General features: G+C 46.3%; 2 protein-coding genes and 3 pseudogenes across 4 annotated transcripts; all 5 read left to right on the top strand.

The window, feature by feature from the left end:
• The first annotated feature begins 12,703 nt into the window (after nt 1-12,703).
• On the top strand, nt 12,704-14,042 carry LOC117193192. Of its 2 annotated transcripts, XM_033397944.1 has the most exons (3): nt 12,704-12,981; nt 13,054-13,374; nt 13,444-14,042. In XM_033397944.1, the coding sequence occupies exons 2-3, from the start codon at nt 13,310-13,312 to the stop codon at nt 13,574-13,576; spliced, it is 198 nt and encodes a 65-aa protein (XP_033253835.1). In that variant the 5' UTR covers nt 12,704-12,981; nt 13,054-13,309; the 3' UTR covers nt 13,577-14,042. The 2 variants fall into 2 exon arrangements, with proteins under 2 accessions (XP_033253835.1, XP_033253834.1); XM_033397943.1 differs by having other exon boundaries at nt 13,054-13,586.
• On the top strand, nt 13,619-16,357 carry LOC117192953 (annotated as a pseudogene).
• A 35-nt stretch (nt 16,358-16,392) lies between these two features.
• Nucleotides 16,393-19,181, top strand: LOC117193191 (annotated as a pseudogene).
• A 4,773-nt stretch (nt 19,182-23,954) lies between these two features.
• LOC117193404 lies at nt 23,955-25,350 on the top strand. Of its 2 annotated transcripts, XM_033398157.1 has the most exons (3): nt 23,955-24,287; nt 24,360-24,680; nt 24,750-25,350. In XM_033398157.1, the coding sequence occupies exons 2-3, from the start codon at nt 24,616-24,618 to the stop codon at nt 24,979-24,981; spliced, it is 297 nt and encodes a 98-aa protein (XP_033254048.1). In that variant the 5' UTR covers nt 23,955-24,287; nt 24,360-24,615; the 3' UTR covers nt 24,982-25,350. The 2 variants fall into 2 exon arrangements, with proteins under 2 accessions (XP_033254048.1, XP_033254047.1); XM_033398156.1 differs by having other exon boundaries at nt 23,966-24,287; nt 24,360-25,350.
• Nucleotides 25,195-27,669, top strand: LOC117192948 (annotated as a pseudogene).
• The last annotated feature ends 10 nt before the right edge of the window (nt 27,670-27,679 follow it).

The following is a 27,679-nucleotide window of genomic DNA, read 5'->3' as shown; positions in this document are numbered from 1 at the left end:
CTTTAAGACTGCGGAATCTGAATTGGATCGTATCATTATTATAGCCAGCATCAAGAAAACAATTTCATTTTTTCTCGCCCTGTCTCTCTCTAACACACACGTAGCATAGGCGGCTTTGCTTAGAGTAAAACATTAGCGCCATATACCTCGTTATACTCAGAGACTACAAAAGCTAGAGCAACCAAATTTGGTATCCACACTCCTAATATATCGGACCGAGACGAGTTTGTTTCAAAATTTCGCCACACCCCTTCCGCCCCCGCAAAGGACGAAAATCTGGGGATATTCAAAAATCTCAGAGACTATTAAGGCTAGAGTAACCAAATTTGGTATCCGCACTCCTGTTAGATCTAACTATAAAACGTGTATCTCAAAATTTCGCCCCACCCCCTTCCGCCCACACAAAGGACGAAAATCTGTTGCATCCACAATATTGCACATTCGAGAAAACTAAAAACGCAGAATCATATATAATGACCATATCTATCAGATTTCAGAATCTGGATCAGATGAGATCATTTTTATAGCCAATAGTAACAAATCAATTTGCAGTGGCTACGCAGCGCCCGACGTCACGCTCAGACTGATTTTCTGTCTCTTTCGCACGCATTCTTTGTCGTGTCGTTTAATATTAGCGGCGTCTGCCGGAGGAGAGCCATACTGACTTAGTATCGGGTATAACCGTAGAGCTGCGGTGTCCGCAGCAACTCACAACGTTCCCCCTCGTTATACCCGATACTCAAAATGAGTATTGGGGTATATTCGATTTGTGGTAAAAGTGGATGTGTGTAACGTCCAGAAGGAATCGTTTCCGACCCCATAAAGTATATATATTCTTGATCAGCATCAATAGCCGAGTCGATTGGGCCCTGTCTGTCTGTCTGTCTGTCCGTCCGTCCGTCTGTCCGTCTGTCCGTCCGTCCGTCTGTCCGTCCCCTTCAGCGCCTAGTGCTCAAAGACTATAAGAGCGAGAGCAACGATGTTTTGAATCCAGACTTCTGTGATATGTCACTGCTACAAGAATATTTCAAAACTTTGCCCCGCCCACTTTCGCCCCCACAAAAGGCGAAAATCTGTGGCATCCACAATTTCGACGATACGAGAAAACCAAAAACGTAGGATATTAGAGAATGACCATATCTTTAAGACTGCAGAAGCTGAATTGGATCGTATTATTATTATAGCCAGCATCAAGAAAACAATTTCATTTTTTCTCGCCCTGTCTCTCTCTAACACACACGTAGCATAGGCGGCTTTGCTTAGAGTAAAACATTAGCGCCTAGATCTCAGAGACTACAAAAGCTAGAGCAACCAAATTTGGTATCCACACTCCTAATATATCGGACCGAGACGAGTTTGTTTCAAAATTTCGCCACACCCCCTTCCGCCCCCGCAAAGGACGAAAATCTGGGGATATTCAAAAATCTCAGAGACTATTAAGGCTAGAGTAACCAAATTTGGTATCCGCACTCCTGTTAGATCTAACTATAAAACGTGTATCTCAAAATTTCGCCCCACCCCCTTCCGCCCACACAAAGGACGAAAATCTGTTGCATCCACAATATTGCACATTCGAGAAAACTAAAAACGCAGAATCATATATAATGACCATATCTATCAGATTGCAGAATCTGGATCAGATGAGATCATTTTTATATCCAATAGGAACAAATCAATTTGCAGTGGCTACGCAGCGCCCGACGTCACGCTCAGACTGATTTTCTGTCTCTCTCGCACGCATTCTTTGTCGTGTCGTTTAATATTAGCGGCGTCTGCCGGAGGAGAGCCATACTGACTTAGTATCGGGTATAACCGTAGGACTGCGGTGTCCGCAGCAACTCACAACGTTCCCCCTCGTTATACCCGATACTCAAAATGAGTATTGGGGTATATTAGATTTGTGGTAAAAGGGGATGTGTGTAACGTCCAGAAGGAATCGTTTCCGACCCCATAAAGTATATATATTCTTGATCAGCATCAATAGCCGAGTCGATTGGGCCCTGTCTGTCTGTCTGTCTGTTCGTCCGTCCGTCTGTCCGTCTGTCCGTCCGTCCGTCTGTCCGTCCCCTTCAGCGCCTAGCGCTCAAAGACTATCAGAGCTAGAGCAACGATGTTTTGGATCCAGACTTATGCGCTTTGTCTCTGCTGTGACATCCACAATTTTAAAGATATGAGAAAACCAAAAACGTAGGATATTAGAGAATGACCATATCTTTAAGACTGCAGAAGCTGAATTGGATCGTATTATTATTATAGCCAGCATCAAGAAAACAATTTCATTTTTTCTCGCCCTGTCTCTCTCTAACACACATCTCAGAGACTATAAAAGCTAGAGCAACCAAATTTGGTATCCACACTCCTAATATATCGGACCGAGACGAGTTTGTTTCAAAATTTCGCCACACCCCCTTCCGCCCCCGCAAAGGACGAAAATCTGGGGATATTCAAAAATCTCAGAGACTATTAAGGCTAGAGTAACCAAATTTGGTATCCGCACTTCTGTTAGATCTTACTATAAAACGTGTATCTCAAAATTTCGCCCCATTCCCTTCCGCCCACACAAAGGACGAAAATCTGTTGCATCCACAATATTGCACATTCTAGAAAACTAAAAACGCAGAATCATAGATAATGACCATATCTATCAGATTGCTGAATCTGGATCACATCAGATCATTTTTATAGCCAATAGGAACAAATCAATTTGCAGTGGCTACGCAGCGCCCGACGTCACGCTCAGACTGATTTTCTGTCTCTCTCGCACGCACTCCTTGTCGTGTCGTTCAATATTAGCGGCGTCTGCCGGAGGAGAGCCATACTGACTAACTATCGGGTATAACTGTAGAGTTGCGGTGTCCGCAGCAACTCACAACGTTCCCCCTCGTTTTTATTATACCCGATACTCAAAATGAGTATTGGGGTATATTAGATTTGTGGTAAAAGTGGATGTGTGTAACGTCCAAAAGGAATCGTTTCCGACCCCATAAAGTATATATATTCTTGATCAGAATAGCCGAGTCGATTGAGCCATGTCTGTCTGTCCGTCTGTCCGTCCCCTTCAGCGCCTAGTGCTCAAAGACTATAAGAGCGAGAGCAACGATGTTTTGAATCCAGACTTCTGTGATATGTCACTGCTACAAGAATATTTCAAAACTTTGCCCCGCCCACTTTCGCCCCCACAAAAGGCGAAAATCTGTGGCATCCACAATTTCGACGATACGAGAAAACCAAAAACGTAGAATTGTACAGAATGACCATATCTTTAAGACTGCGGAATCTGAATTGGATCGTATCATTATTATAGCCAGCATCAAGAAAACAATTTCATTTTTTCTCGCCCTGTCTCTCTCTAACACACACGTAGCATAGGCGGCTTTGCTTAGAGTAAAACATTAGCGCCATATACCTCGTTATACTCAGAGACTACAAAAGCTAGAGCAACCAAATTTGGTATCCACACTCCTAATATATCGGACCGAGACGAGTTTGTTTCAAAATTTCGCCACACCCCCTTCCGCCCCCGCAAAGGACGAAAATCTGGGGATATTCAAAAATCTCAGAGACTATTAAGGATAGAGTAACCAAATTTGGTATCCGCACTCCTGTTAGATCCAACTATAAAACGTGTATCTCAAAATTTCGCCCCACCCCCTTCCGCCCACACAAAGGACGAAAATCTGTTGCATCCACAATATTGCACATTCGAGAAAACTAAAAACGCAGAATCATATATAATGACCATATCTATCAGATTGCAGAATCTGGATCAGATGAGATCATTTTTATAGCCAATAGGAACAAATCAATTTGCAGTGGCTACGCAGCGCCCGACGTCACGCTCAGACTGATTTTCTGTCTCTTTCGCACGCATTCTTTGTCGTGTCGTTTAATATTAGCGGCGTCTGCCGGAGGAGAGCCATACTGACTTAGTATCGGGTATAACCGTAGAGCTGCGGTGTCCGCAGCAACTCACAACGTTCCCCCTCGTTATACCCGATACTCAAAATGAGTATTGGGGTATATTCGATTTGTGGTAAAAGTGGATGTGTGTAACGTCCAGAAGGAATCGTTTCCGACCCCATAAAGTATATATATTCTTGATCAGCATCAATAGCCGAGTCGATTGGGCCCTGTCTGTCTGTCTGTCTGTCCGTCCGTCCGTCTGTCCGTCTGTCCGTCCGTCCGTCTGTCCGTCCCCTTCAGCGCCTAGTGCTCAAAGACTATAAGAGCGAGAGCAACGATGTTTTGAATCCAGACTTCTGTGATATGTCACTGCTACAAGAATATTTCAAAACTTTGCCCCGCCCACTTTCGCCCCCACAAAAGGCGAAAATCTGTGGCATCCACAATTTCGACGATACGAGAAAACCAAAAACGTAGGATATTAGAGAATGACCATATCTTTAAGACTGCAGAAGCTGAATTGGATCGTATTATTATTAAAGCCAGCATCAAGAAAACAATTTCATTTTTTCTCGCCCTGTCTCTCTCTAACACACACGTAGCATAGGCGGCTTTGCTTAGAGTAAAACATTAGCGCCTAGATCTCAGAGACTACAAAAGCTAGAGCAACCAAATTTGGTATCCACACTCCTAATATATCGGACCGAGACGAGTTTGTTTCAAAATTTCGCCACACCCCCTTCCGCCCCCGCAAAGGACGAAAATCTGGGGATATTCAAAAATCTCAGAGACTATTAAGGCTAGAGTAACCAAATTTGGTATCCGCACTCCTGTTAGATCTAACTATAAAACGTGTATCTCAAAATTTCGCCCCACCCCCTTCCGCCCACACAAAGGACGAAAATCTGTTGCATCCACAATATTGCACATTCGAGAAAACTAAAAACGCAGAATCATATATAATGACCATATCTATCAGATTGCAGAATCTGGATCAGATGAGATCATTTTTATATCCAATAGGAACAAATCAATTTGCAGTGGCTACGCAGCGCCCGACGTCACGCTCAGACTGATTTTCTGTCTCTCTCGCACGCATTCTTTGTCGTGTCGTTTAATATTAGCGGCGTCTGCCGGAGGAGAGCCATACTGACTTAGTATCGGGTATAACCGTAGGACTGCGGTGTCCGCAGCAACTCACAACGTTCCCCCTCGTTATACCCGATACTCAAAATGAGTATTGGGGTATATTAGATTTGGGGTAAAAGTGGATGTGCGTAACGTCCAGAAGGAATCGTTTCCGACCCCATAAAGTATATATATTCTTGATCAGCATCAATAGCCGAGTCGATTGGGCCCTGTCTGTCTGTCTGTCTGTTCGTCCGTCCGTCTGTCCGTCTGTCCGTCCGTCCGTCTGTCCGTCCCCTTCAGCGCCTAGCGCTCAAAGACTATCAGAGCTAGAGCAACGATGTTTTGGATCCAGACTTCTGTGATATGTCACTGCTGTGACATCCACAATTTTAAAGATATGAGAAAACCAAAAACGTAGGATATTAGAGAATGACCATATCTTTAAGACTGCAGAAGCTGAATTGGATCGTATTATTATTATAGCCAGCATCAAGAAAACAATTTCATTTTTTCTCGCCCTGTCTCTCTCTAACACACATCTCAGAGACTATAAAAGCTAGAGCAACCAAATTTGGTATCCACACTCCTAATATATCGGACCGAGACGAGTTTGTTTCAAAATTTCGCCACACCCCCTTCCGCCCCCGCAAAGGACGAAAATCTGGGGATATTCAAAAATCTCAGAGACTATTAAGGCTAGAGTAACCAAATTTGGTATCCGCACTTCTGTTAGATCTTACTATAAAACGTGTATCTCAAAATTTCGCCCCATTCCCTTCCGCCCACACAAAGGACGAAAATCTGTTGCATCCACAATATTGCACATTCTAGAAAACTAAAAACGCAGAATCATAGATAATGACCATATCTATCAGATTGCTGAATCTGGATCACATCAGATCATTTTTATAGCCAATAGGAACAAATCAATTTGCAGTGGCTACGCAGCGCCCGACGTCACGCTCAGACTGATTTTCTGTCTCTCTCGCACGCACTCCTTGTCGTGTCGTTCAATATTAGCGGCGTCTGCCGGAGGAGAGCCATACTGACTAAGTATCGGGTATAACTGTAGAGTTGCGGTGTCCGCAGCAACTCACAACGTTCCCCCTCGTTTTTATTATACCCGATACTCAAAATGAGTATTGGGGGATATTAGATTTGTGGTAAAAGTGGATGTGTGTAACGTCCAAAAGGAATCGTTTCCGACCCCATAAAGTATATATATTCTTGATCAGAATAGCCGAGTCGATTGAGCCATGTCTGTCTGTCCGTCTGTCCGTCCCCTTCAGCGCCTAGTGCTCAAAGACTATAAGAGCGAGAGCAACGATGTTTTGAATCCAGACTTCTGTGATATGTCACTGCTACAAGAATATTTCAAAACTTTGCCCCGCCCACTTTCGCCCCCACAAAAGGCGAAAATCTGTGGCATACACAATTTCGACGATACGAGAAAACTAAAAACGCAGAATCGTAGAAGATGACTGTATCTTTTAGAGTGCAAAATCTGAACCAGATCGTATAATTATTATAGCCAGAATCAAGAAAACAATTTCATTTTTTCTCGCCCTGTCTCTCTCTAACACACACGTAGCATAGGCGGCTTTGCTTAGAGTAAAACATTAGCGCCTAGATCTCAGAGACTCAAAAAGCTAGAGCAACCAAATTGGGTATCCACACTCCTAATATATCGGACCGAGACGAGTTTGTTTCAAAATTTCGCCACACCCCCTTCCGCCCCCGCAAAGGATGAAAATCTGGGGATATTCACAAATCTCAGAGACTATTAAGGCTAGAGTAACCAAATTTGGTATCCGCACTCCTGTTAGATCTCACTATAAAACGTATATCTCAAAATTTCGCCCTACCCCCTTCCGCCCCCACAAAGGACGAAAATCTGTTGCATCCACAATATTGAGGATACGAGAAAACTAAAAACGCAGAATCATAGATAATGATCATATATATCAGATTGCTGAATCTGGATCAGATCAGATCATTTTTATAGCCAAAAGGAACAAATCAATTTGCACTGGCTACGCAGCACCCGACGTCACGCTCAGACTGATTTTCTGTCTCTCGCACGCACTCCTTGTCGTGTCGTTTAATATTAGCGGCGTCTGCCGGAGGAGAGCCATACTGACTTAGTATCGGGTATAACTGTAGAGTTGCGGTCTCCGCAGCAACTCACAACGTTCTCCCTCGTTATACCCGATACTCAAAATGAGTATTGGGGTATATTAGATTTGTGGTAAAAGTGGATGTGTGTAACGTCCAAAAGGAATCGTTTCCGACCCCATAAAGTATATATATTCTTGATCAGCATTAATAGCCGAGTCGATTGAGCCATGTCTGTCTGTCCGTCTGTCCGTCTGTCCGTCCGTCCGTCTGTCCGTCTGTCCGTCCCCTTCAGCGCCTAGTGCTCAAAGACTATAAGAGCGAGAGCAACGATGTTTTGGATCCAGACTTCTGTGATATGTCACTGCTACAAAAATATTTCAAAACTTTGCCCCGCCCACTTCCGCCCCCACAAAGGGCGAAAATCTGTGGCATCCACATTTTTAAAGATACGAGAAAACTAAAAACGCAGAATCGTAGAAGATGACTATATCTTCTAGAGTGCCAAATCTGAACCAGATCGTATAATTATTATAGCCAGCATCAAGAAAACAATTTAATTTTTTCTCGCCCTGTCTCTCTCTAACACACACGTAGCATAGGCGGCTTTGCTTAGAGTAAAACATTAGCGCCTAGATCTCTGAGACTATAATAGCTAGAGCAACCAAATTTGGTATCCAGACTCCTAATATATAGTACCGAGACGAGTTTATTTCAAAATTTCGCCACACCCCCTTCCGCCCCCGCAAAGAACGAAAATCTGGGGATATTCACAAATCTCAAAGACTTAACGCTAGAGTAACGAAATTTAGTATCCGCACTCCTGTTAGATCTCACTATAAAACGTATTTCTTAAAATTTCGCCCCACCCCCTTCCGCCTACACAAAGGACGAAAATCTGTTGCATGCACAATATTGCAGATTCGAGAAAACTAAAAACGCAGAATCATAGATAATGACCAAATCTATCAGATTGCTGAATCTGGATCAGATCAGATCATTTTTATAGCCAATAGGAACAAATCAATTTGCAGTGGCTACGCAGCGCCCGACGTCACGCTCAGACTGATTTTCTGTCTCTCTCGCACGCACTCTTTGTCGTGTCGTTTAATATTAGCGGCGTCTGCCGGAGGAGAGCCATACTGACTTAGTATCGGGTATAACCGTAGAGTTGCGGTGTCCGCAGCAACTCACAACGTTCCCCCTCGTTTTTTTTATTTATTTTTTTTTTTTTTGCTATATTCTACCAAATTTTTCCTAGGGTGACATTTAATGGGTGACATAATAAGATAGGAATAGGAGTGGCGAATCTTTGGAACAGCGACAAAAGAATTGGTTTTGTTTGGGCTATGGTTTTTAATTTGCATTGTCTTAGTATCAGTGCACTGGTTTAAGTGTTCACATATGATTCGGCAAGGATACGCAAGCAGCATACGCGCTAGTTCCAGACAACCATATGCAGCCACCGCTGCCGCTGGAATAATACCCGCCAATGGTAAGGGTATGAATGAAGACCAAATCTGGGACCGCCATCTCTGTGCTTCCATCACCCGTACAGGGACAATCAGTACTGATATCCGGCCGAAACCAAATATGCAATATTCTGCAATTGTATGCAACCGTATGCTATGCGCAAAGAGTAAAAATACCAAATCCGAATCAACCTCACAATTCAATCTATTGAAACTAATATCCGCTGAATTAACTGTAGCTTGGAGGACGCGACCTAAACCAATCTCGCTTGTTCGGTATGAATACGCAAGCAGCATATATACACATTCCAGACAACAAGTTTGACTAGCCCGACAGGATGCGTCAACATGGGAACTACTTTCTCAATTCCGGATGATCACTTAAGCTTCCCTTCTTCGTAGACTCGACGACTTCCCCATAAAACTCAGAGGAACAACCAGTATTAGGATCCAAGCAGAATCCGCAATATTCTGAAATTGTATCGGAGCAATGACCAGATCGTTTAGAGAAAACTAAAGTCAGCATTAAGCATATGAATACAAACGAGCAATAGGTGGGACGAGCCAATAGCTGATTTTGTTGCTAAAGTTACCAATACTTTTTACTGTCACTATAACTTTGGCTAGTGACCCACGTTGGGCGCCAAAATTTATGTAACAATTCCACGATATATTGCTATACGTGAGTAGGGGATGGATTGGAGGGGATGTCGAGGTCACGGCCGGGGGGATTCTTTGGTTCCGTGCTCATTCGGTAACTTGGGGGGGTTCGTTTGACCGCGTCTCGACTTCTACTACATAAACTTTAAATTTTTTACAATCCCGTGACTCTACCGGGAGCGAACTCCGAAAACAACACTATGCCTATTCCGAGCATAACGGACATTAAATGGCACAATCATAGGGCGTACCCGAAAGTACTAGGGGCTTTCGTCGGCGTGTTCCAAACTCTCGCGGGCGTGAGGTCTTGCGATGGAAGTCGACCCACACGATTCTATACCCACCCTTCCATGATTTCCAGTGGTGCGAAGGTTCTGGAAATCCCTAAAATTCTTACCCTACCCCATTACGTCACCCTGTCCCTGGGAAATTATAAGTCTACTCCATGTTCATTGCTAATAAAATTCAATATATTTCGTTGTACTTCATCATAGACAGGTTGCTTCAATAAAAAACTAGCAAACCAAGTTTTACTTCCAAAAATAACACAAGTATTGAACTACAATCAGCAGGCAACTCAAGAAAAAAAATTAGTGGAATGAAAAAAAAATCGGAGGCTTAATCCCTAAGGAGGAAAAAAAATTTATAGGTATAGGTATATATAAATGGTGGAGTATAAATAGAAAAGATAGGAATATAATATAGGATATTCGAAATAAGTAAATTAGGTATGTATAAAGGAAAAAAAATAAAAATCAAAAAAATTTTCAAAAGCAGCGGGGGTCATACCAGCGATCAGCAATGGTGAGCCAAAACGAAATTTAATTAAACATTATAAATTAATTTTTTTTTTTATACCCGATACTCAAAATGAGTATTGGGGTATATTAGATTTGTGGTAAAAGTCGATGTGTGTAACGTCCAGAAGGAATCGTTTCCGACCCCATAAAGTATATATATTCTTGATCAGCATCAATAGCCGAGTCGATTGAGCCATGTCTGTCTGTCCGTCCGTCTGTCCGTCTGTCCGTCCCCTTCAGCGCCTAGTGCTCAAAGACTATAAGAGCTAGAGCAACGATCCAGACTTCTGTGATATGTCACTGCAACAAAAATATTTCAAAACTTCGCCCCGCCCACTTCCGCCCCCACAAAGGACGAAAATCTGTGGCATCCACAATTTTAAAGATATGAGAAAACCAAAAACGTAGAATTGTAGAGAATGACCATATCTTTAAGACTGCGGAATCTGAATTGGATCGTATTATTATTATAGCCAGCATCAAGAAAACAATTTCATTTTATCTCGCCCTGTCTCTCTCTAACACACACGTAGCATAGGCGGCTTTGCTTAGAGTAAAACATTAGCGCCTAGATCTCAGAGACTACAAAAGCTAGAGCAACCAAATTTGGTATCCACACTCCTAGTATATCGGACCGAGACGAGTTTGTTTCAAAATTTCGCCACACCCCCTTCCGCCCCCGCAAAGGACGAAAATCTGGGGATATTCAAAAATCTCAGAGACTATTAAGGCTAGAGTAACCAAATTTGGTATCCGCACTCCTGTTAGATCTAACTATAAAACGTGTATCTCAAAATTTCGCCCCACCCCCTTCCGCCCACACAAAGGACGAAAATCTGTTGCATCCACAATATTGCACATTCGAGAAAACTAAAAACGCAGAGTCATAGATAATGACCATATCTATCAGATTGCTGAATCTGGATCAGATCGGATCATTTTTGTAGCCAAAAGCAAGAAATCAATTTTCAGTGGCTACGCAGCGCCCGACGTCACGCTCAGACTGATTTTCTGTCTCTCTCGCACGCACTCTTTGTCGTGTCGTTCAATATTAGCGGCGTCTGCCGGAGGAGAGCCATACTGACTTAGTATCGGGTATAACCGTAGAGTTGCGGTGTCCGCAGCAACTCACAACGTTCCCCCTCGTTATTTTTTCTGGGTTGAGGAGATTTTTTTTCTATGTTGGTTAGAGTATGGCTTGGCTACGTTTCCATGCATTAAAAGAATGCAGGGAATGCGAGCAAGGCAAGCTTAGCAGAACTGGCACCGAAGAGACCGAAAAGCTTCGAGCGTGTGGAACGCAAGCGTTGCGCTCTCTTATCAGCAGCGGCGCATGCGTTTTAGATTTTGACGAAGACAGGCGCAAGGGAGAAAATTGAAATTGGGTCACTTACGGCTTTAATACAGTGGTCCCTCGCTGAAAGGCGCCTTTCGTTGTGGAGCTGTGGAAACCATGTTAATGTGTGCCCAGGTCGGAGGGGATTGGTAAATAGGGGGGGTATGAAAAAGTTTTTTTTTTTTGTTTATTTTTTTTTGTAGTCTGTTACTTTATGATTAAGTTTTTCGGTCTCCAACCCGCAAAATAAATTCCGTTTTGGGAACTTTCACATTTCCGCCTATCGAGGTAGGACTGTGACGCAGAGTTAAGGAAAGTTACATAGTCATATAAGTGCTCAGAAGGAACCAAAAAAAATTACAATTAAAACTACACTATGCTACGAAATCTGGGTCCGGATCCGTGGCGGCGCAGACAGCGAGTTAGCGGCGGTGGTGATCTCTATACCCTCTATGCCCTCTATGCGCGTACGTTAGATATGGCGCAAGGGTTATGGCCGGTGTAGGTTATGTCGCCGGGCAGGTGGATTTTTCAACGACTCCAAAAGGGAAAAAAAATCTCGGCCCCACACCAAGGTCGACTCCGAAGAGTACTCCCGTCAAGGGTGGGAGATTGGGGCGGGTGGGGCAGAACTTTGTGAGATCCGGGTGGCTACCGCTCGAGGCCAGGGCCCTATGGGCGAAACAGAACCAAAACCACGAGGGCTAAGAAAAAAATCTAAATTTTCCCTACAGGGCACTTTAACATACCGGTTTTTCGGACTTTTCCACGGAGACACGAGCGTTGGGTTCTCCTGGCAGAGCTGCGGGACGCACGGGTTTGCAACAAGAACAACACTTGCTGGCGAGGCGAGGCAAATATGCACATTTCGCCAGGGTAGTTTCTTGCCAGTTTTCTCGGCGCACGGTTATTAATTTTCGCCCGATTTTTGCGGCGCGCCCACCGTGTGGGATTTTCCCCGTTCCGTTTTATTTCTTTTCGGTTTGTCTTTGTGGCACTTATTTGGGTTACTTTTCTTTTCTTTTGGGCTTACACGTGGTCGATTTAGTTATATATTTGCTACCGACGCGGAGATAGCCACCGGCTGCACAGATTCAAATTTTCGAAAGAGAACGTTCTGGTGCTTTTGCACTGCTTAAATAAGCGCTTACCGATCTTAAAGCTCGGCTTCGAAAGCTCCGTTGCGATGCGCTTCACAGCACTTACGGCAGCTCAGCTCAGCTGTTCCCTACCTCGAGCTTGCTTGCACCCACCCCAACTATACTATGCCCTGCAGCGACAATTGGCCCAAGGTTATTGCATGCGATATCCGAGCACCATAGCGATAACCTATTTTGAATCGGTATTGTCCAACCGCAACCGTTACAACTGCATGGAGCAGCCCTGCAAGAAACTCCTCGCCCGCCGCGTCGAATTGTGCTCCGATCTACTTCCGGTGTGTCGAGCAGTGGTTCCCGGCCTCTCCAAGCTCTACGCCATTGCACTCTTCGAGTATCTGCTGGCGCTTGTGGAGCTCATAGAACTACAGTTTGCCGAGAGCGATCCGGACAAGAAGGAATATGTGGTTAGTAGCTCGGCCTCTAGACTCTCTGTCAAAGTGTGTCCTCTATTTATCCAGTGTTTAACGTGGTTTCAGGCTCAGTTGAAGATTGGCAGTCAGGTGGCCAAGGAAGCCCTCGATTTGCTTCGCTTTGAGCCGGAGAACTCAGCCGAGGGATATCTCTCCGACCGGATCTCCATGGAACTAGAGCGAATTGATTCAGATTTAATGAAGTATGGCGGCCGGTAGTTCGCACCAGCGAAAAATTAAAAATAACTCGGAACAGCACAGCACTCGAGCATACTGTCAGTATGCCAAAGTTAGCCAAAGGGAACGGGATAGATAATAGACCATGGCTGCAGTCTCCGACGATTTTGCCAAGAAATGCGAGCTGAAGCAGAACGAGACGCTGGGCAGGTGGGATAAGCAAGAAAGCCCTTTAATTGCTCCCTAATCTGCCGCCAATCCTCATGCCGATCCTTTTAGATTTGTGGTAGCCCAATGCGATCTCAGCGCTGGAGAAACTCTGCTTCTGGAGCAGCCTATTGTGGTCCTGCCCCACATTGGCGACAGACGCTGTTCCAAGTGCTTCAAGCTTACCGCCAACTTCTGCGGGTAGGTCGAGAATCTCGATCCCCGATTCCTCCACCGATGCTGCACCATGGCTTATGTAATTTTTTTATTTTTAAGAAAGTGCCGACTCCTCTCCTTGTGTGAGGACTGCGCTGGCCACGATGAGTGCGACTGCCAGCGACTGAGGGAACTGCAGCTGTCAGACGAGCAAGTGCAGGTACTGCAGGAGAAGGCCAACACAGAGGTGCAGCCGGCTCTTGCATGTCTGCTGCTGGGGGAACACCAGCAGAGCAGGCCCCTATTCGAGGAAATGTCACAGATAGAGACCCATGTGGAGGCTAGGCGAGGAACGGAAATATGGAAACGCTATCAGGCAACTGGTGTGGTAAAGCAGCTGCAGAGCGCTTCCGGCAATGCAGTGGATGAAATCCGGGTGCAGAGGCTCTTGGGGATTCTAGATGTGAATGTTTACGAGATTCGCGCCCCGAAGCAAGGCGGCGCCATGAGAGGACTGTACAATAGTTAACAGACAGCTCCACACCTTGGAGAAGTCCATCTGGCTGGTAGTTGTCCTGAGCTATTATGTTTAGCGGCCTGCAATACGAGCGGTATCTCAACTCCCCAACAGTCATTTCGGTGGATCGAGACTACCGTGGCTGGAATGGATCGTTGCCGGCAGTCACCCTGTGCTACTACGATCACATAGCCTCCTTTAAGGCGAACGAGTACATTCAGGATGTGTGGAACGTGTCCATTATTGATGAGGACTACTTCTACTTTATGGACTTCCTGTATGCGGTGGTCAATGCCACTGCAAGCAACTACGCGGAGCTGGCCAAGTTTGCGGAGGACGAGCGCTTTGACCAGGTGGATCTGATACAGCGGGTGGATCGGCCCTTTGAGCAGGTCATTAGCAGCTTCGATGCCAATTTCAAGGTCCATGTCCAGATGGTGATGACAGAGCGTGGCTCCTGCTATGCCATCAACTCGCCGATGTCTTCGGTGCTAAGTGGAAAGTAAGTAAGCGAAAGGAGTGACACAAGGAGTGGAACAGCCGCTCTCCTGTCAGTACGGCAAGCAGCAGTGCTACATTCGCATGGACCTATACGAGAGCACGGGCGTGGTAAGATCCACACAATGACTCTATTGAGACTGTGTCTAAATCCGCGCGTCACCTTCCCAGCTGGACGTGCACTCGCCGTATGAGGTATCCGCAACAGAGGCGAACATTGTGGCGCTGCACAAATCCGATGAGATAACGGCCTCGTTCAAGGTGCTCAAGACGGTGTAAGTAGACCAAACATCTAGACACCATATAGAGATTGATTTATATGCCGACTTATTGCTTAGGGCCTCGAAAAACCTCTACGAACTGAGCGTGGCACAGCGCAAATGCGTGTTTAACAACGAGGAGACATCCAGTCTGAAGGTACACTGCTCTGTGGTTCATCCCCAGACAAATGTGGACTACAGGATCAATGCCCTTCGTTTCGGTTTAGCAAGAAAAAAAATTTCGCAAGTCAAAAGCAGGTTAATGATCGTGAAAAGAAATTCCACGGGAATTTATTTATATTTTTTTTTTGTTTTTTTATAAGATTATCCGAATTTTCCCATAATTCCGAAATCAAACGTTTATTCTTATATCGCGTGTGCTATGTTTTTTCCCATAGTTTATAAATTTTCTTACCATAGATATAATTATCTTTTTGTAGATTTATAGCAAATCCCTTTGCCTGGCTCGCTGCCGGGCTGTGATGGCACTGGAGATGTGCAATTGTGTACCCTGCTTCTATCAGTTTGTGGAGGGACCTGGCTGCAATCCGGCGGGATTCGAGTGCCTGCTGGACTTCAAGTGGCCCATCTGGGCCCTGCACATATGCAAGTGCCCGTCGACGTGCACGGAGATCGAGTACACAATGCAGACGGTGAAAAAGAGCTCGTGGGGCGTGAAGAATAACGACGAGGTGGCGAGCAGTGAGACGGCTACCTCGAGCTTCCGATGGGACCTGATTCCGCCCAAGGTGCGCATGCGTCGCGATGTTGTCTACAGCTTTGAGGATCTCATTGGTGGGTGCAGAGTCCCGATGCACAGTGAAAGCAAATGTTTCTGAGCGGTTTATCCTCCATTTGCAGTGTCCTTTGGCGGGGCATTGGCCTTCTTCGTGGGTGTCAGTGTGCTGGGTCTGGTGGAGATGGGCCATGTTCTTTTACACAACATGCTCCTAGATATTTCCACTCTAATTCGCTGGGTCTACACTCAAGCCAGACGACACAGAGTCATCCACAGAGAGGTAGCAGAGGCGTCTACATCAAGACACCGTCATAGCCAGCATCGTCTCTCGTTGGCCGACACAGCGGAACTGCCGCCGTTCGACTATGTGAATTGATAAGCGACAATTAGCTTACCATCCAAATGCGGTCAAAAGTTTAATGTTACCCGCCATTTGCGACGGTAGGAGGGTGCACAGGGCTGGGCTAGTTTTGGGGCCATATGCTGGGGGTAGAAAACGATGTCGCCGGCATAGACGTTGCCCAGTTGCCGCTCAGTCTTCGACGCGAACAGTTGTATGTGGTCTCTATCCATCCCAGTTGTGAGCTATCTCTTTGTGCCGTGATTAACAGACAGATTTAAGGTTTCCCCCTGAATGAAAGAATGACGGTGTGATCAAGTACCGTACCCACCGAGAGATACATATGCAAATACATTGTTCCTGACATAAGATAAGATAACTGCTGCCATTCCATCCTCGAGCGAGCGAGTCAGACGAGGTAGGATTAGTGAACGCTGGATACAACAGACAAACCAAATATAGAGATACAAAGAGTCAAAACAAAACGAGACCCATCCTTATCCGTCCATTGAACTCTTCTGGCTGTTGAATGAACGAGTCGGGGCCACAGCAGCAGCAGGGCCCGTCCCTGTGCCTGGAGTCGAAGCATCTCAATTACTATGTGCCCGCCCAGGAGCAGAGCAACTACAGCTCCTGGAACGAGTGCCGCAAGAAGCGTGAGCTGAGGATACTCCAAGACGGTAAGGCTACTCCACTGTTGGAGTGTGGGAATGGGAATAGGAATTGGATTGATTGCGGTGTGGGGGTGTGTCACCATTGCAGCTAGCGGTCACATGAATACCGGCGAACTCATCGCCATATTGGGCGGCTCGGGAGCTGGAAAAACCACATTGCTGGCGGCGATTTCGCAACGAGTGCGGGGTAACCTAACTGGGGATGTGGTTTGGAACGGAATGGCCATGAAGCGGAATCAGATGACGCGTATTTCCAGCTTTCTGCCGCAGTTCGAGATCAATCTTAAAACCTTTACGGCCTACGAGCATCTCTACTTCATGGTAGGTCATTGCACTCTCCCCTCTAGACATTTCTCCCACACACTTTTATTGATCAGTCGCACTTCAAGATGCATCGCCGCACCACCAAGGCGGAAAAGCGTCAACGCGTGGTGGAACTGTTGCTGGCTGTGGGTCTCAGGGACTCGGCCCACACTCATCCAACAGTTGTCCGGGGGAGAGCGGAAACGCCTAAGTTTGGCCGAAGAGCTGATCACAGATCCTATCTTTCTGTTTTGCGACGAGCCCACGACAGGCCTGGGCAGATCACCTACTCGGTGATCAAGACGCTGCGTCATCTGTGCACCCGTCGCCGCATAACCAAGCACTCTCTGAGCCAGGTGTACGGCGAGGCCTCCTTCAAAACGGCCAGTGGCGAGAGCAGCGGCAGCAACTCCATCGAAATGGAGATTGTGGGCAGATGGCACAAAAGTCTGCTGCAAGGAATGCGGGATCTGCCCACGCTGGGCCTCCTCAACAGCAGTCCGAACGGATCGCTCAAGAAGGCGGCTATTTGCTCCATCCACCAGCCCACGTCGGACATCTTTGAGCTCTTCACCCACATTATTCTGATGGATGGCGGCCGGATTGTCTACCAGGGACGGACCGAGCAGGCAGTCAAGATCTTCACAGAGTGAGCATCCCCGTATTTCGCAGCTAATTTCCATGGTCCATTGACGCTTCTATCTCTGCTACAGTCTGGGCTATGAACTTCCAATAAACTGCAATCCTGCTGACTTCTACCTAAAGACGCTGGCGGACAGTCAGGGAGCAAAGAATGCCGGCGCCTTACTGCGTGCCAGGTATGAGCACGATACAGATGGACTCTACAACGGCAGTTGGCTGCTGGCCCGCAGCTACAGCGGGGATTACCTGAAGCATATGCAGAGTTTGTGAGTGACATCATAAGGGGGATATAATTCCGTTGCTTAAATTATAAATCGCTTCCAGCAAGAAGATACGTTGGATATACCAGGTATATCTGCTAATGGTTCGCTTCATGACTAAAGATCTGCGGAATATCAAAAGCGGCCTCATTGGCTTTGGATTTTTTATGGTGCGTTGGTCAATCCTCCTCCCGCAAGGATTTGTAATCCATGTGGGCTTCTTTCAGATCATCTCTGTGACGCTCTCTTTAATGTACTACGGTATTGGTGGCTTGACCCAACGCACCGTGCAGGATGTGGGAGGATCCATATTCATGCTCAGCACCGAGATGATCTTCACGTTCAGTTACGGCGTCACCTACATATTTCCCGCCGCCTTGCCGATCATACGGCGGGAGGTGGGAGAGGGCACCTACAGCCTGTCCGCCTACTATGTGGCCCTGGTGCTGTCCTTTGTGCCGGTGGCCTTCTTCAAGGGCTACGTCTTCCTGTCGGTTATCTATGCCTCCATCTACTATACTCGTGGCTTTCTGCTCTACATGTACATGGGCCTGCTCATGAGTCTCTCTGCCGTAGCCGCCGTAGGGTCTGGCGTCTTCCTCTCCAGCCTCTTTGAGTCGGACAAAATGGCATCAGAGTGTGCGGCGCCATTCGATCTGATCTTCCTGCTATTTGGTGGCGTATATATGAATGTGGACACGTGGCCGGGGCTCAAGTACTTGTCGCTCTTCTTCTATTCAAATGAGGCGCTGATGTACAAGTTCTGGATTGACATTGACACCATTGGTGAGGTGGATACATTGGATTTCATTCAAAAATGTATCTAGGAATCTCTTCCTTTTAGATTGCCCCATCAACGCGGACCATCCGTGCGTGAAGAGCGGCCTAGAGGTATTGCAGCAGGCCTCCTACCGCACCGCCGACTACACCTACTGGCTAGACTGCTTCAGTCTCCTGCTCGTGGCCGTGGTCTTCCACATCGTGTCGTTCGGCCTAGTGCGGCGCTACATCCATCGCAGTGGTTACTATTGAATCGGAGCCGACTTTTATTTATCCAATTTCACTTAACATCTTACAAACATTGACTCGGCGCTTCAGGTAATTACACATTAGGCTGAGGCTGAGCTGGTTAAAATTTGTATATTTTAAGCACAAACTGCTGATGGGTTTACTTTATTTAAGCCTAAAACTTCAGTGGAAAATATTGCATTGATCGAGCGCGGGGGTCGCATAAAATAAATCCCAATTGTGTCGTTAATCTTAGCTGAATTGCAACTAATTTGCAATCATGATACGATACTTGTTCCGTGTGGGAATAGTGGGATGCGATCTATAAGACCAGACCCATATCTGTATAGGATCAATTTTACCATTGTCTTCCTACCACTCATGATGCACTTGCAATTAAATAAATTAAGCTAAAAAACAAAACAAAACGAGGGGGAACGTTGTGAGTTGCTGCGGACACCGCAACTCTACAGTTATACCCGATACTAAGTCAGTATGGCTCTCCTCCGGCAGACGCCGCTAATATTAAACGACACGACAAAGAGTGCGTGCGAGAGAGACAGAAAATCAGTCTGAGCGTGACGTCGGGCGCTGCGTAGCCACTGCTAATTGATTTGTTCCTATTGGCAGAATCATAGATAATGACCAAATCTATCAGATTGCTGAATCTGGATCAGATCAGATCATTTTTATAGCCAATAGGAACAAATCAATTTGCAGTGGCTACGCAGCGCCCGACGTCACGCTCAGACTGATTTTCTGTCTCTCTCGCACGCACTCTTTGTCGTGTCGTTTAATATTAGCGGCGTCTGCCGGAGGAGAGCCATACTGACTTAGTATCGGGTATAACCGTAGAGTTGCGGTGTCCGCAGCAACTCACAACGTTCCCCCTCGTTTTTTTTATTTATTTTTTTTTTTTTGCTATATTCTACCAAATTTTTCCTAGGGTGACATTTAATGGGTGACATAATAAGATAGGAATAGGAGTGGCGAATCTTTGGAACAGCGACAAAAGAATTGGTTTTGTTTGGGCTATGGTTTTTAATTTGCATTGTCTTAGTATCAGTGCACTGGTTTAAGTGTTCACATATGATTCGGCAAGGATACGCAAGCAGCATACGCGCTAGTTCCAGACAACCATATGCAGCCACCGCTGCCGCTGGAATAATACCCGCCAATGGTAAGGGTATGAATGAAGACCAAATCTGGGACCGCCATCTCTGTGCTTCCATCACCCGTACAGGGACAATCAGTACTGATATCCGGCCGAAACCAAATATGCAATATTCTGCAATTGTATGCAACCGTATGCTATGCGCAAAGAGTAAAAATACCAAATCCGAATCAACCTCACAATTCAATCTATTGAAACTAATATCCGCTGAATTAACTGTAGCTTGGAGGACGCGACCTAAACCAATCTCGCTTGTTCGGTATGAATACGCAAGCAGCATATATACACATTCCAGACAACAAGTTTGACTAGCCCGACAGGATGCGTCAACATGGGAACTACTTTCTCAATTCCGGATGATCACTTAAGCTTCCCTTCTTCGTAGACTCGACGACTTCCCCATAAAACTCAGAGGAACAACCAGTATTAGGATCCAAGCAGAATCCGCAATATTCTGAAATTGTATCGGAGCAATGACCAGATCGTTTAGAGAAAACTAAAGTCAGCATTAAGCATATGAATACAAACGAGCAATAGGTGGGACGAGCCAATAGCTGATTTTGTTGCTAAAGTTACCAATACTTTTTACTGTCACTATAACTTTGGCTAGTGACCCACGTTGGGCGCCAAAATGTATGTAACAATTCCACGATATATTGCTATACGTGAGTAGGGGATGGATTGGAGGGGATGTCGAGGTCACGGCCGGGGGGATTCTTTGGTTCCGTGCTCATTCGGTAACTTGGGGGGGTTCGTTTGACCGCGTCTCGACTTCTACTACATAAACTTTAAATTTTTTACAATCCCGTGACTCTACCGGGAGCGAACTCCGAAAACAACACTATGCCTATTCCGAGCATAACGGACATTAAATGGCACAATCATAGGGCGTACCCGAAAGTACTAGGGGCTTTCGTCGGCGTGTTCCAAACTCTCGCGGGCGTGAGGTCTTGCGATGGAAGTCGACCCACACGATTCTATACCCACCCTTCCATGATTTCCAGTGGTGCGAAGGTTCTGGAAATCCCTAAAATTCTTACCCTACCCCATTACGTCACCCTGTCCCTGGGAAATTATAAGTCTACTCCATGTTCATTGCTAATAAAATTCAATATATTTCGTTGTACTTCATCATAGACAGGTTGCTTCAATAAAAAACTAGCAAACCAAGTTTTACTTCCAAAAATAACACAAGTATTGAACTACAATCAGCAGGCAACTCAAGAAAAAAAATTAGTGGAATGAAAAAAAAATCGGAGGCTTAATCCCTAAGGAGGAAAAAAAATTTATAGATATAGGTATATATAAATGGTGGAGTATAAATAGAAAAGATAGGAATATAATATAGGATATTCGAAATAAGTAAATTAGGTATGTATAAAGGAAAAAAAATAAAAATCAAAAAAATTTTCAAAAGCAGCGGGGGTCATACCAGCGATCAGCAATGGTGAGCCAAAACGAAATTTAATTAAACATTATAAATTAATTTTTTTTTTTATACCCGATACTCAAAATGAGTATTGGGGTATATTAGATTTGTGGTAAAAGTCGATGTGTGTAACGTCCAGAAGGAATCGTTTCCGACCCCATAAAGTATATATATTCTTGATCAGCATCAATAGCCGAGTCGATTGAGCCATGTCTGTCTGTCCGTCCGTCTGTCCGTCTGTCCGTCCCCTTCAGCGCCTAGTGCTCAAAGACTATAAGAGCTAGAGCAACGATCCAGACTTCTGTGATATGTCACTGCAACAAAAATATTTCAAAACTTCGCCCCGCCCACTTCCGCCCCCACAAAGGACGAAAATCTGTGGCATCCACAATTTTAAAGATATGAGAAAACCAAAAACGTAGAATTGTAGAGAATGACCATATCTTTAAGACTGCGGAATCTGAATTGGATCGTATTATTATTATAGCCAGCATCAAGAAAACAATTTCATTTTATCTCGCCCTGTCTCTCTCTAACACACACGTAGCATAGGCGGCTTTGCTTAGAGTAAAACATTAGCGCCTAGATCTCAGAGACTACAAAAGCTAGAGCAACCAAATTTGGTATCCACACTCCTAGTATATCGGACCGAGACGAGTTTGTTTCAAAATTTCGCCACACCCCCTTCCGCCCCCGCAAAGGACGAAAATCTGGGGATATTCAAAAATCTCAGAGACTATTAAGGCTAGAGTAACCAAATTTGGTATCCGCACTCCTGTTAGATCTAACTATAAAACGTGTATCTCCAAATTTCGCCCCACCCCCTTCCGCCCACACAAAGGACGAAAATCTGTTGCATCCACAATATTGCACATTCGAGAAAACTAAAAACGCAGAATCATAGATAATGACCATATCTATCAGATTGCTGAATCTGGATCAGATCGGATCATGTTTGTAGCCAAAAGCAAGAAATCAATTTTCAGTGGCTACGCAGCGCCCGACGTCACGCTCAGACTGATTTTCTGTCTCTCTCGCACGCACTCTTTGTCGTGTCGTTTAATATTAGCGGCGTCTGCCGGAGGAGAGCCATACTGACTTAGTATCGGGTATAACCGTAGAGTTGCGGTGTCCGCAGCAACTCACAACGTTCCCCCTCGTTATTTTTTCTGGGTTGAGGAGATTTTTTTTCTATGTTGGTTAGAGTATGGCTTGGCTACGTTTCCATGCATTAAAAGAATGCAGGGAATGCGAGCAAGGCAAGCTTAGCAGAACTGGCACCGAAGAGACCGAAAAGCTTCGAGCGTGTGGAACGCAAGCGTTGCGCTCTCTTATCAGCAGCGGCGCATGCGTTTTAGATTTTGACGAAGACAGGCGCAAGGGAGAAAATTGAAATTGGGTCACTTACGGCTTTAATACAGTGGTCCCTCGCTGAAAGGCGCCTTTCGTTGTGGAGCTGTGGAAACCATGTTAATGTGTGCCCAGGTCGGAGGGGGATTGGTAAATAGGGGGGGTATGAAAAAGTTTTTTTTTTTTTGTTTTTTTTTTTTTGTAGTCTGTTACTTTATGATTAAGTTTTTCGGTCTCCAACCCGCAAAATAAATTCCATTTTGGGAACTTTCACATTTCCGCCTATCGAGGTAGGACTGTGACGCAGAGTCAAGGAAAGTTACATAGTCATATAAGTGCTCAGAAGGAACCAAAAAAAATTACAATTAAAACTACACTATGCTACGAAATCTGGGTCCGGATCCGTGGCGGCGCAGACAGCGAGTTAGCGGCGGTGGTGATCTCTATACCCTCTATGTCCTCTATGCGCGTACGTTAGATATGGCGCAAGGGTTATGGCCGGTGTAGGTTATGTCGCCGGGCAGGTGGATTTTTCAACGACTCCAAAAGGGAAAAAAAATCTCGGCCCCACACCAGGTGTCACTCCGAAGAGTACTCCCGTCAAGGGTGGGAGTTTGGTGTGGGTGGGGCAGAACTTTGTGAGATCCGGGTGGCTACCGCTCGAGGCCAGGGCCCTATGGGCGAAACAGAACCAAAACCACGAGGGCTAAGAAAAAAATCTAAATTTTCCCTACAGGGCACTTTAACATACCGGTTTTTCGGACTTTTCCACGGAGACACGAGCGTTGGGTTCTCCTGGCAGAGCTGCGGGACGCACGGGTTTGCAACAAGAACAACACTTGCTGGCGAGGCGAGGCAAATATGCACATTTCGCCAGGGTAGTTTCTTGCCAGTTTTCTCGGCGCACGGTTATTAATTTTCGCCCGATTTTTGCGGCGCGCCCACCGTGTGGGATTTTCCCCGTTCCGTTTTATTTCTTTTCGGTTTGTCTTTGTGGCACTTATTTGGGTTACTTTTCTTTTCTTTTGGGCTTACACGTGGTCGATTTAGTTATATATTTGCTACCGACGCGGAGATAGCCACCGGCTGCACAGATTCAAATTTTCGAAAGAGAACGTTCTGGTGCTTTTGCACTGCTTAAATAAGCGCTTACCGATCTTAAAGCTCGGCTTCGAAAGCTCCGTTGCGATGCGCTTCACAGCACTTACGGCAGCTCAGCTCAGCTGTTCCCTACCTCGAGCTTGCTTGCACCCACCCCAACTATACTATGCCCTGCAGCGATAATTGGCCCAAGGTTATTGCATGCGATATCCGAGCACCATAGCGATAACCTACTTTGAATCGGTATTGTCCAACCGCAACCGTTACAACTGCATGGAGCAGCCCTGCAAGAAACTCCTCGCCCGCCGCGTCGAATTGTGCTCCGATCTACTTCCGGTGTGTCGAGCAGTGGTTCCCGGCCTCTCCAAGCTCTACGCCATTGCACTCTTCGAGTATCTGCTGGCGCTTGTGGAGCTCATAGAACTACAGTTTGCCGAGAGCGATCCGGACAAGAAGGAATATGTGGTTAGTAGCTCGGCCTCTAGACTCTCTGTCAAAGTGTGTCCTCTATTTATCCAGTGTTTAACGTGGTTTCAGGCTCAGTTGAAGATTGGCAGTCAGGTGGCCAAGGAAGCCCTCGATTTGCTTCGCTTTGAGCCGGAGAACTCAGCCGAGGGATATCTCTCCGACCGGATCTCCATGGAACTAGAGCGAATTGATTCAGATTTAATGAAGTATGGCGGCCGGTAGTTCGCACCAGCGAAAAATTAAAAATAACTCGGAACAGCACAGCACTCGAGCATACTGTCAGTATGCCAAAGTTAGCCAAAGGGAACGGGATAGATAATAGACCATGGCTGCAGTCTCCGACGATTTTGCCAAGAAATGCGAGCTGAAGCAGAACGAGACGCTGGGCAGGTGGGATAAGCAAGAAAGCCCTTTAATTGCTCCCTAATCTGCCGCCAATCCTCATGCCGATCCTTTTAGATTTGTGGTAGCCCAATGCGATCTCAGCGCTGGAGAAACTCTGCTTCTGGAGCAGCCTATTGTGGTCCTGCCCCACATTGGCGACAGACGCTGTTCCAAGTGCTTCAAGCTTACCGCCAACTTCTGCGGGGTGGGTCGAGAATCTCGATCCCCGATTCCTCCACCGATGCTGCACCATGGCTTATGTAATTTTTTTATTTTTAAGAAAGTGCCGACTCCTCTCCTTGTGTGAGGACTGCGCTGGCCACGATGAGTGCGACTGCCAGCGACTGAGGGAACTGCAGCTGTCAGACGAGCAAGTGCAGGTACTGCAGGAGAAGGCCAACACAGAGGTGCAGCCGGCTCTTGCATGTCTGCTGCTGGGGGAACACCAGCACAGCAGGCCCCTATTCGAGGAAATGTCACAGATAGAGACCCATGTGGAGGCTAGGCGAGGAACGGAAATATGGAAACGCTATCAGGCAACTGGTGTGGTAAAGCAGCTGCAGAGCGCTTCCGGCAATGCAGTGGATGAAATCCGGGTGCAGAGGCTCTAGGAGGATTCTAGATGTGAATGTTTACGAGATTCGCGCCCCGAAGCAAGGCGGCGCCATGAGAGGACTGTACAATAGTTAACAGACAGCTCCACACCTTGGAGAAGTCCATCTGGCTGGTAGTTGTCCTGAGCTATTATGTTTAGCGGCCTGCAATACGAGCGGTATCTCAACTCCCCAACAGTCATTTCGGTGGATCGAGACTACCGTGGCTGGAATGGATCGTTGCCGGCAGTCACCCTGTGCTACTACGATCACATAGACTCCTTTAAGGCGAACGAGTACATTCAGGATGTGTGGAACGTGTCCATTATTGATGAGGACTACTTCTACTTTATGGACTTCCTGTATGCGGTGGTCAATGCCACTGCCAGCAACTACGCGGAGCTGGCCAAGTTTGCGGAGGACGAGCGCTTTGACCAGGTGGATCTGATACAGCGGGTGGATCGGCCCTTTGAGCAGGTCATTAGCAGCTTCGATGCCAATTTCAAGGTCCATGTCCAGATGGTGATGACAGAGCGTGGCTCCTGCTATGCCATCAACTCGCCGATGTCTTCGGTGCTAAGTGGAAAGTAAGTAAGCGAAAGGAGTGACACAAGGAGTGGAACAGCCGCTCTCCTGTCAGTACGGCAAGCAGCAGTGCTACATTCGCATGGACCTATACGAGAGCACGGGCGTGGTAAGATCCACACAATGACTCTATTGAGACTGTGTCTAAATCCGCGCGTCACCTTCCCAGCTGGACGTGCACTCGCCGTATGAGGTATCCGCAACAGAGGCGAACATTGTGGCGCTGCACAAATCCGATGAGATAACGGCCTCGTTCAAGGTGCTCAAGACGGTGTAAGTAGACCAAACATCTAGACACCATATAGAGATTGATTTATATGCCGACTTATTGCTTAGGGCCTCGAAAAACCTCTACGAACTGAGCGTGGCACAGCGCAAATGCGTGTTTAACAACGAGGAGACATCCAGTCTGAAGGTACACTGCTCTGTGGTTCATCCCCAGACAAATGTGGACTATAGGATCAATGCCCTTCGTTTCGGTTTAGCAAGAAAAAAAATTTCGCAAGTCAAAAGCAGGTTAATGATCGTGAAAAGAAATTCCACGGGAATTTATTTATATTTTTTTTTTGTTTTTTTATAAGATTATCCGAATTTTCCCATAATTCCGAAATCAAACGTTTATTCTTATATCGCGTGTGCTATGTTTTTTCCCATAGTTTATAAATTTTCTTACCATAGATATAATTATCTTTTTGTAGATTTATAGCAAATCCCTTTGCCTGGCTCGCTGCCGGGCTGTGATGGCACTGGAGATGTGCAATTGTGTACCCTGCTTCTATCAGTTTGTGGAGGGACCTGGCTGCAATCCGGCGGGATTCGAGTGCCTGCTGGACTTCAAGTGGCCCATCTGGGCCCTGCACATATGCAAGTGCCCGTCGACGTGCACGGAGATCGAGTACACAATGCAGACGGTGAAAAAGAGCTCGTGGGGCGTGAAGAATAACGACGAGGTGGCGAGCAGTGAGACGGCTACCTCGAGCTTCCGATGGGACCTGATTCCGCCCAAGGTGCGCATGCGTCGCGATGTTGTCTACAGCTTTGAGGATCTCATTGGTGGGTGCAGAGTCCCGATGCACAGTGAAAGCAAATGTTTCTGAGCGGTTTATCCTCCATTTGCAGTGTCCTTTGGCGGGGCATTGGCCTTCTTCGTGGGTGTCAGTGTGCTGGGTCTGGTGGAGATGGGCCATGTTCTTTTACACAACATGCTCCTAGATATTTCCACTCTAATTCGCTGGGTCTACACTCAAGCCAGACGACACAGAGTCATCCACAGAGAGGTAGCAGAGGCGTCTACATCAAGACACCGTCATAGCCAGCATCGTCTCTCGTTGGCCGACACAGCGGAACTGCCGCCGTTCGACTATGTGAATTGATAAGCGACAATTAGCTTACCATCCAAATGCGGTCAAAAGTTTAATGTTACCCGCCATTTGCGCCGGTAGGAGGGTGCACAGGGCTGGGCTAGTTTTGGGGCCATATGCTGGGGGTAGTAAACGATGTCGCCGGCATAGACGTTGCCCAGTTGCCGCTCAGTCTTCGACGCGAACAGTTGTATGTGGTCTCTATCCATCCCAGTTGTGAGCTATCTCTTTGTGCCGTGATTAACAGACAGATTTAAGGTTTCCCCCTGAATGAAAGAATGACGGTGTGATCAAGTACCGTACCCACCGAGAGATACATATGCAAATACATTGTTCCTGACATAAGATAAGATAACTGCTGCCATTCCATCCTCGAGCGAGCGAGTCAGACGAGGTAGGATTAGTGAACGCTGGATACAACAGACAAACCAAATATAGAGATACAAAGAGTCGAAACAAAACGAGA

The sequence above is a fragment of the Drosophila miranda genome, assembly GCF_003369915.1.
Source record: "Drosophila miranda strain MSH22 chromosome Y unlocalized genomic scaffold, D.miranda_PacBio2.1 Contig_Y2_pilon, whole genome shotgun sequence".
Lineage (NCBI taxonomy): Eukaryota > Metazoa > Arthropoda > Insecta > Diptera > Drosophilidae > Drosophila > Drosophila miranda.
The sequence above is the reverse complement of the archived record's forward strand: the minus strand, read 5'-3'. Positions and strand labels throughout refer to the sequence as shown.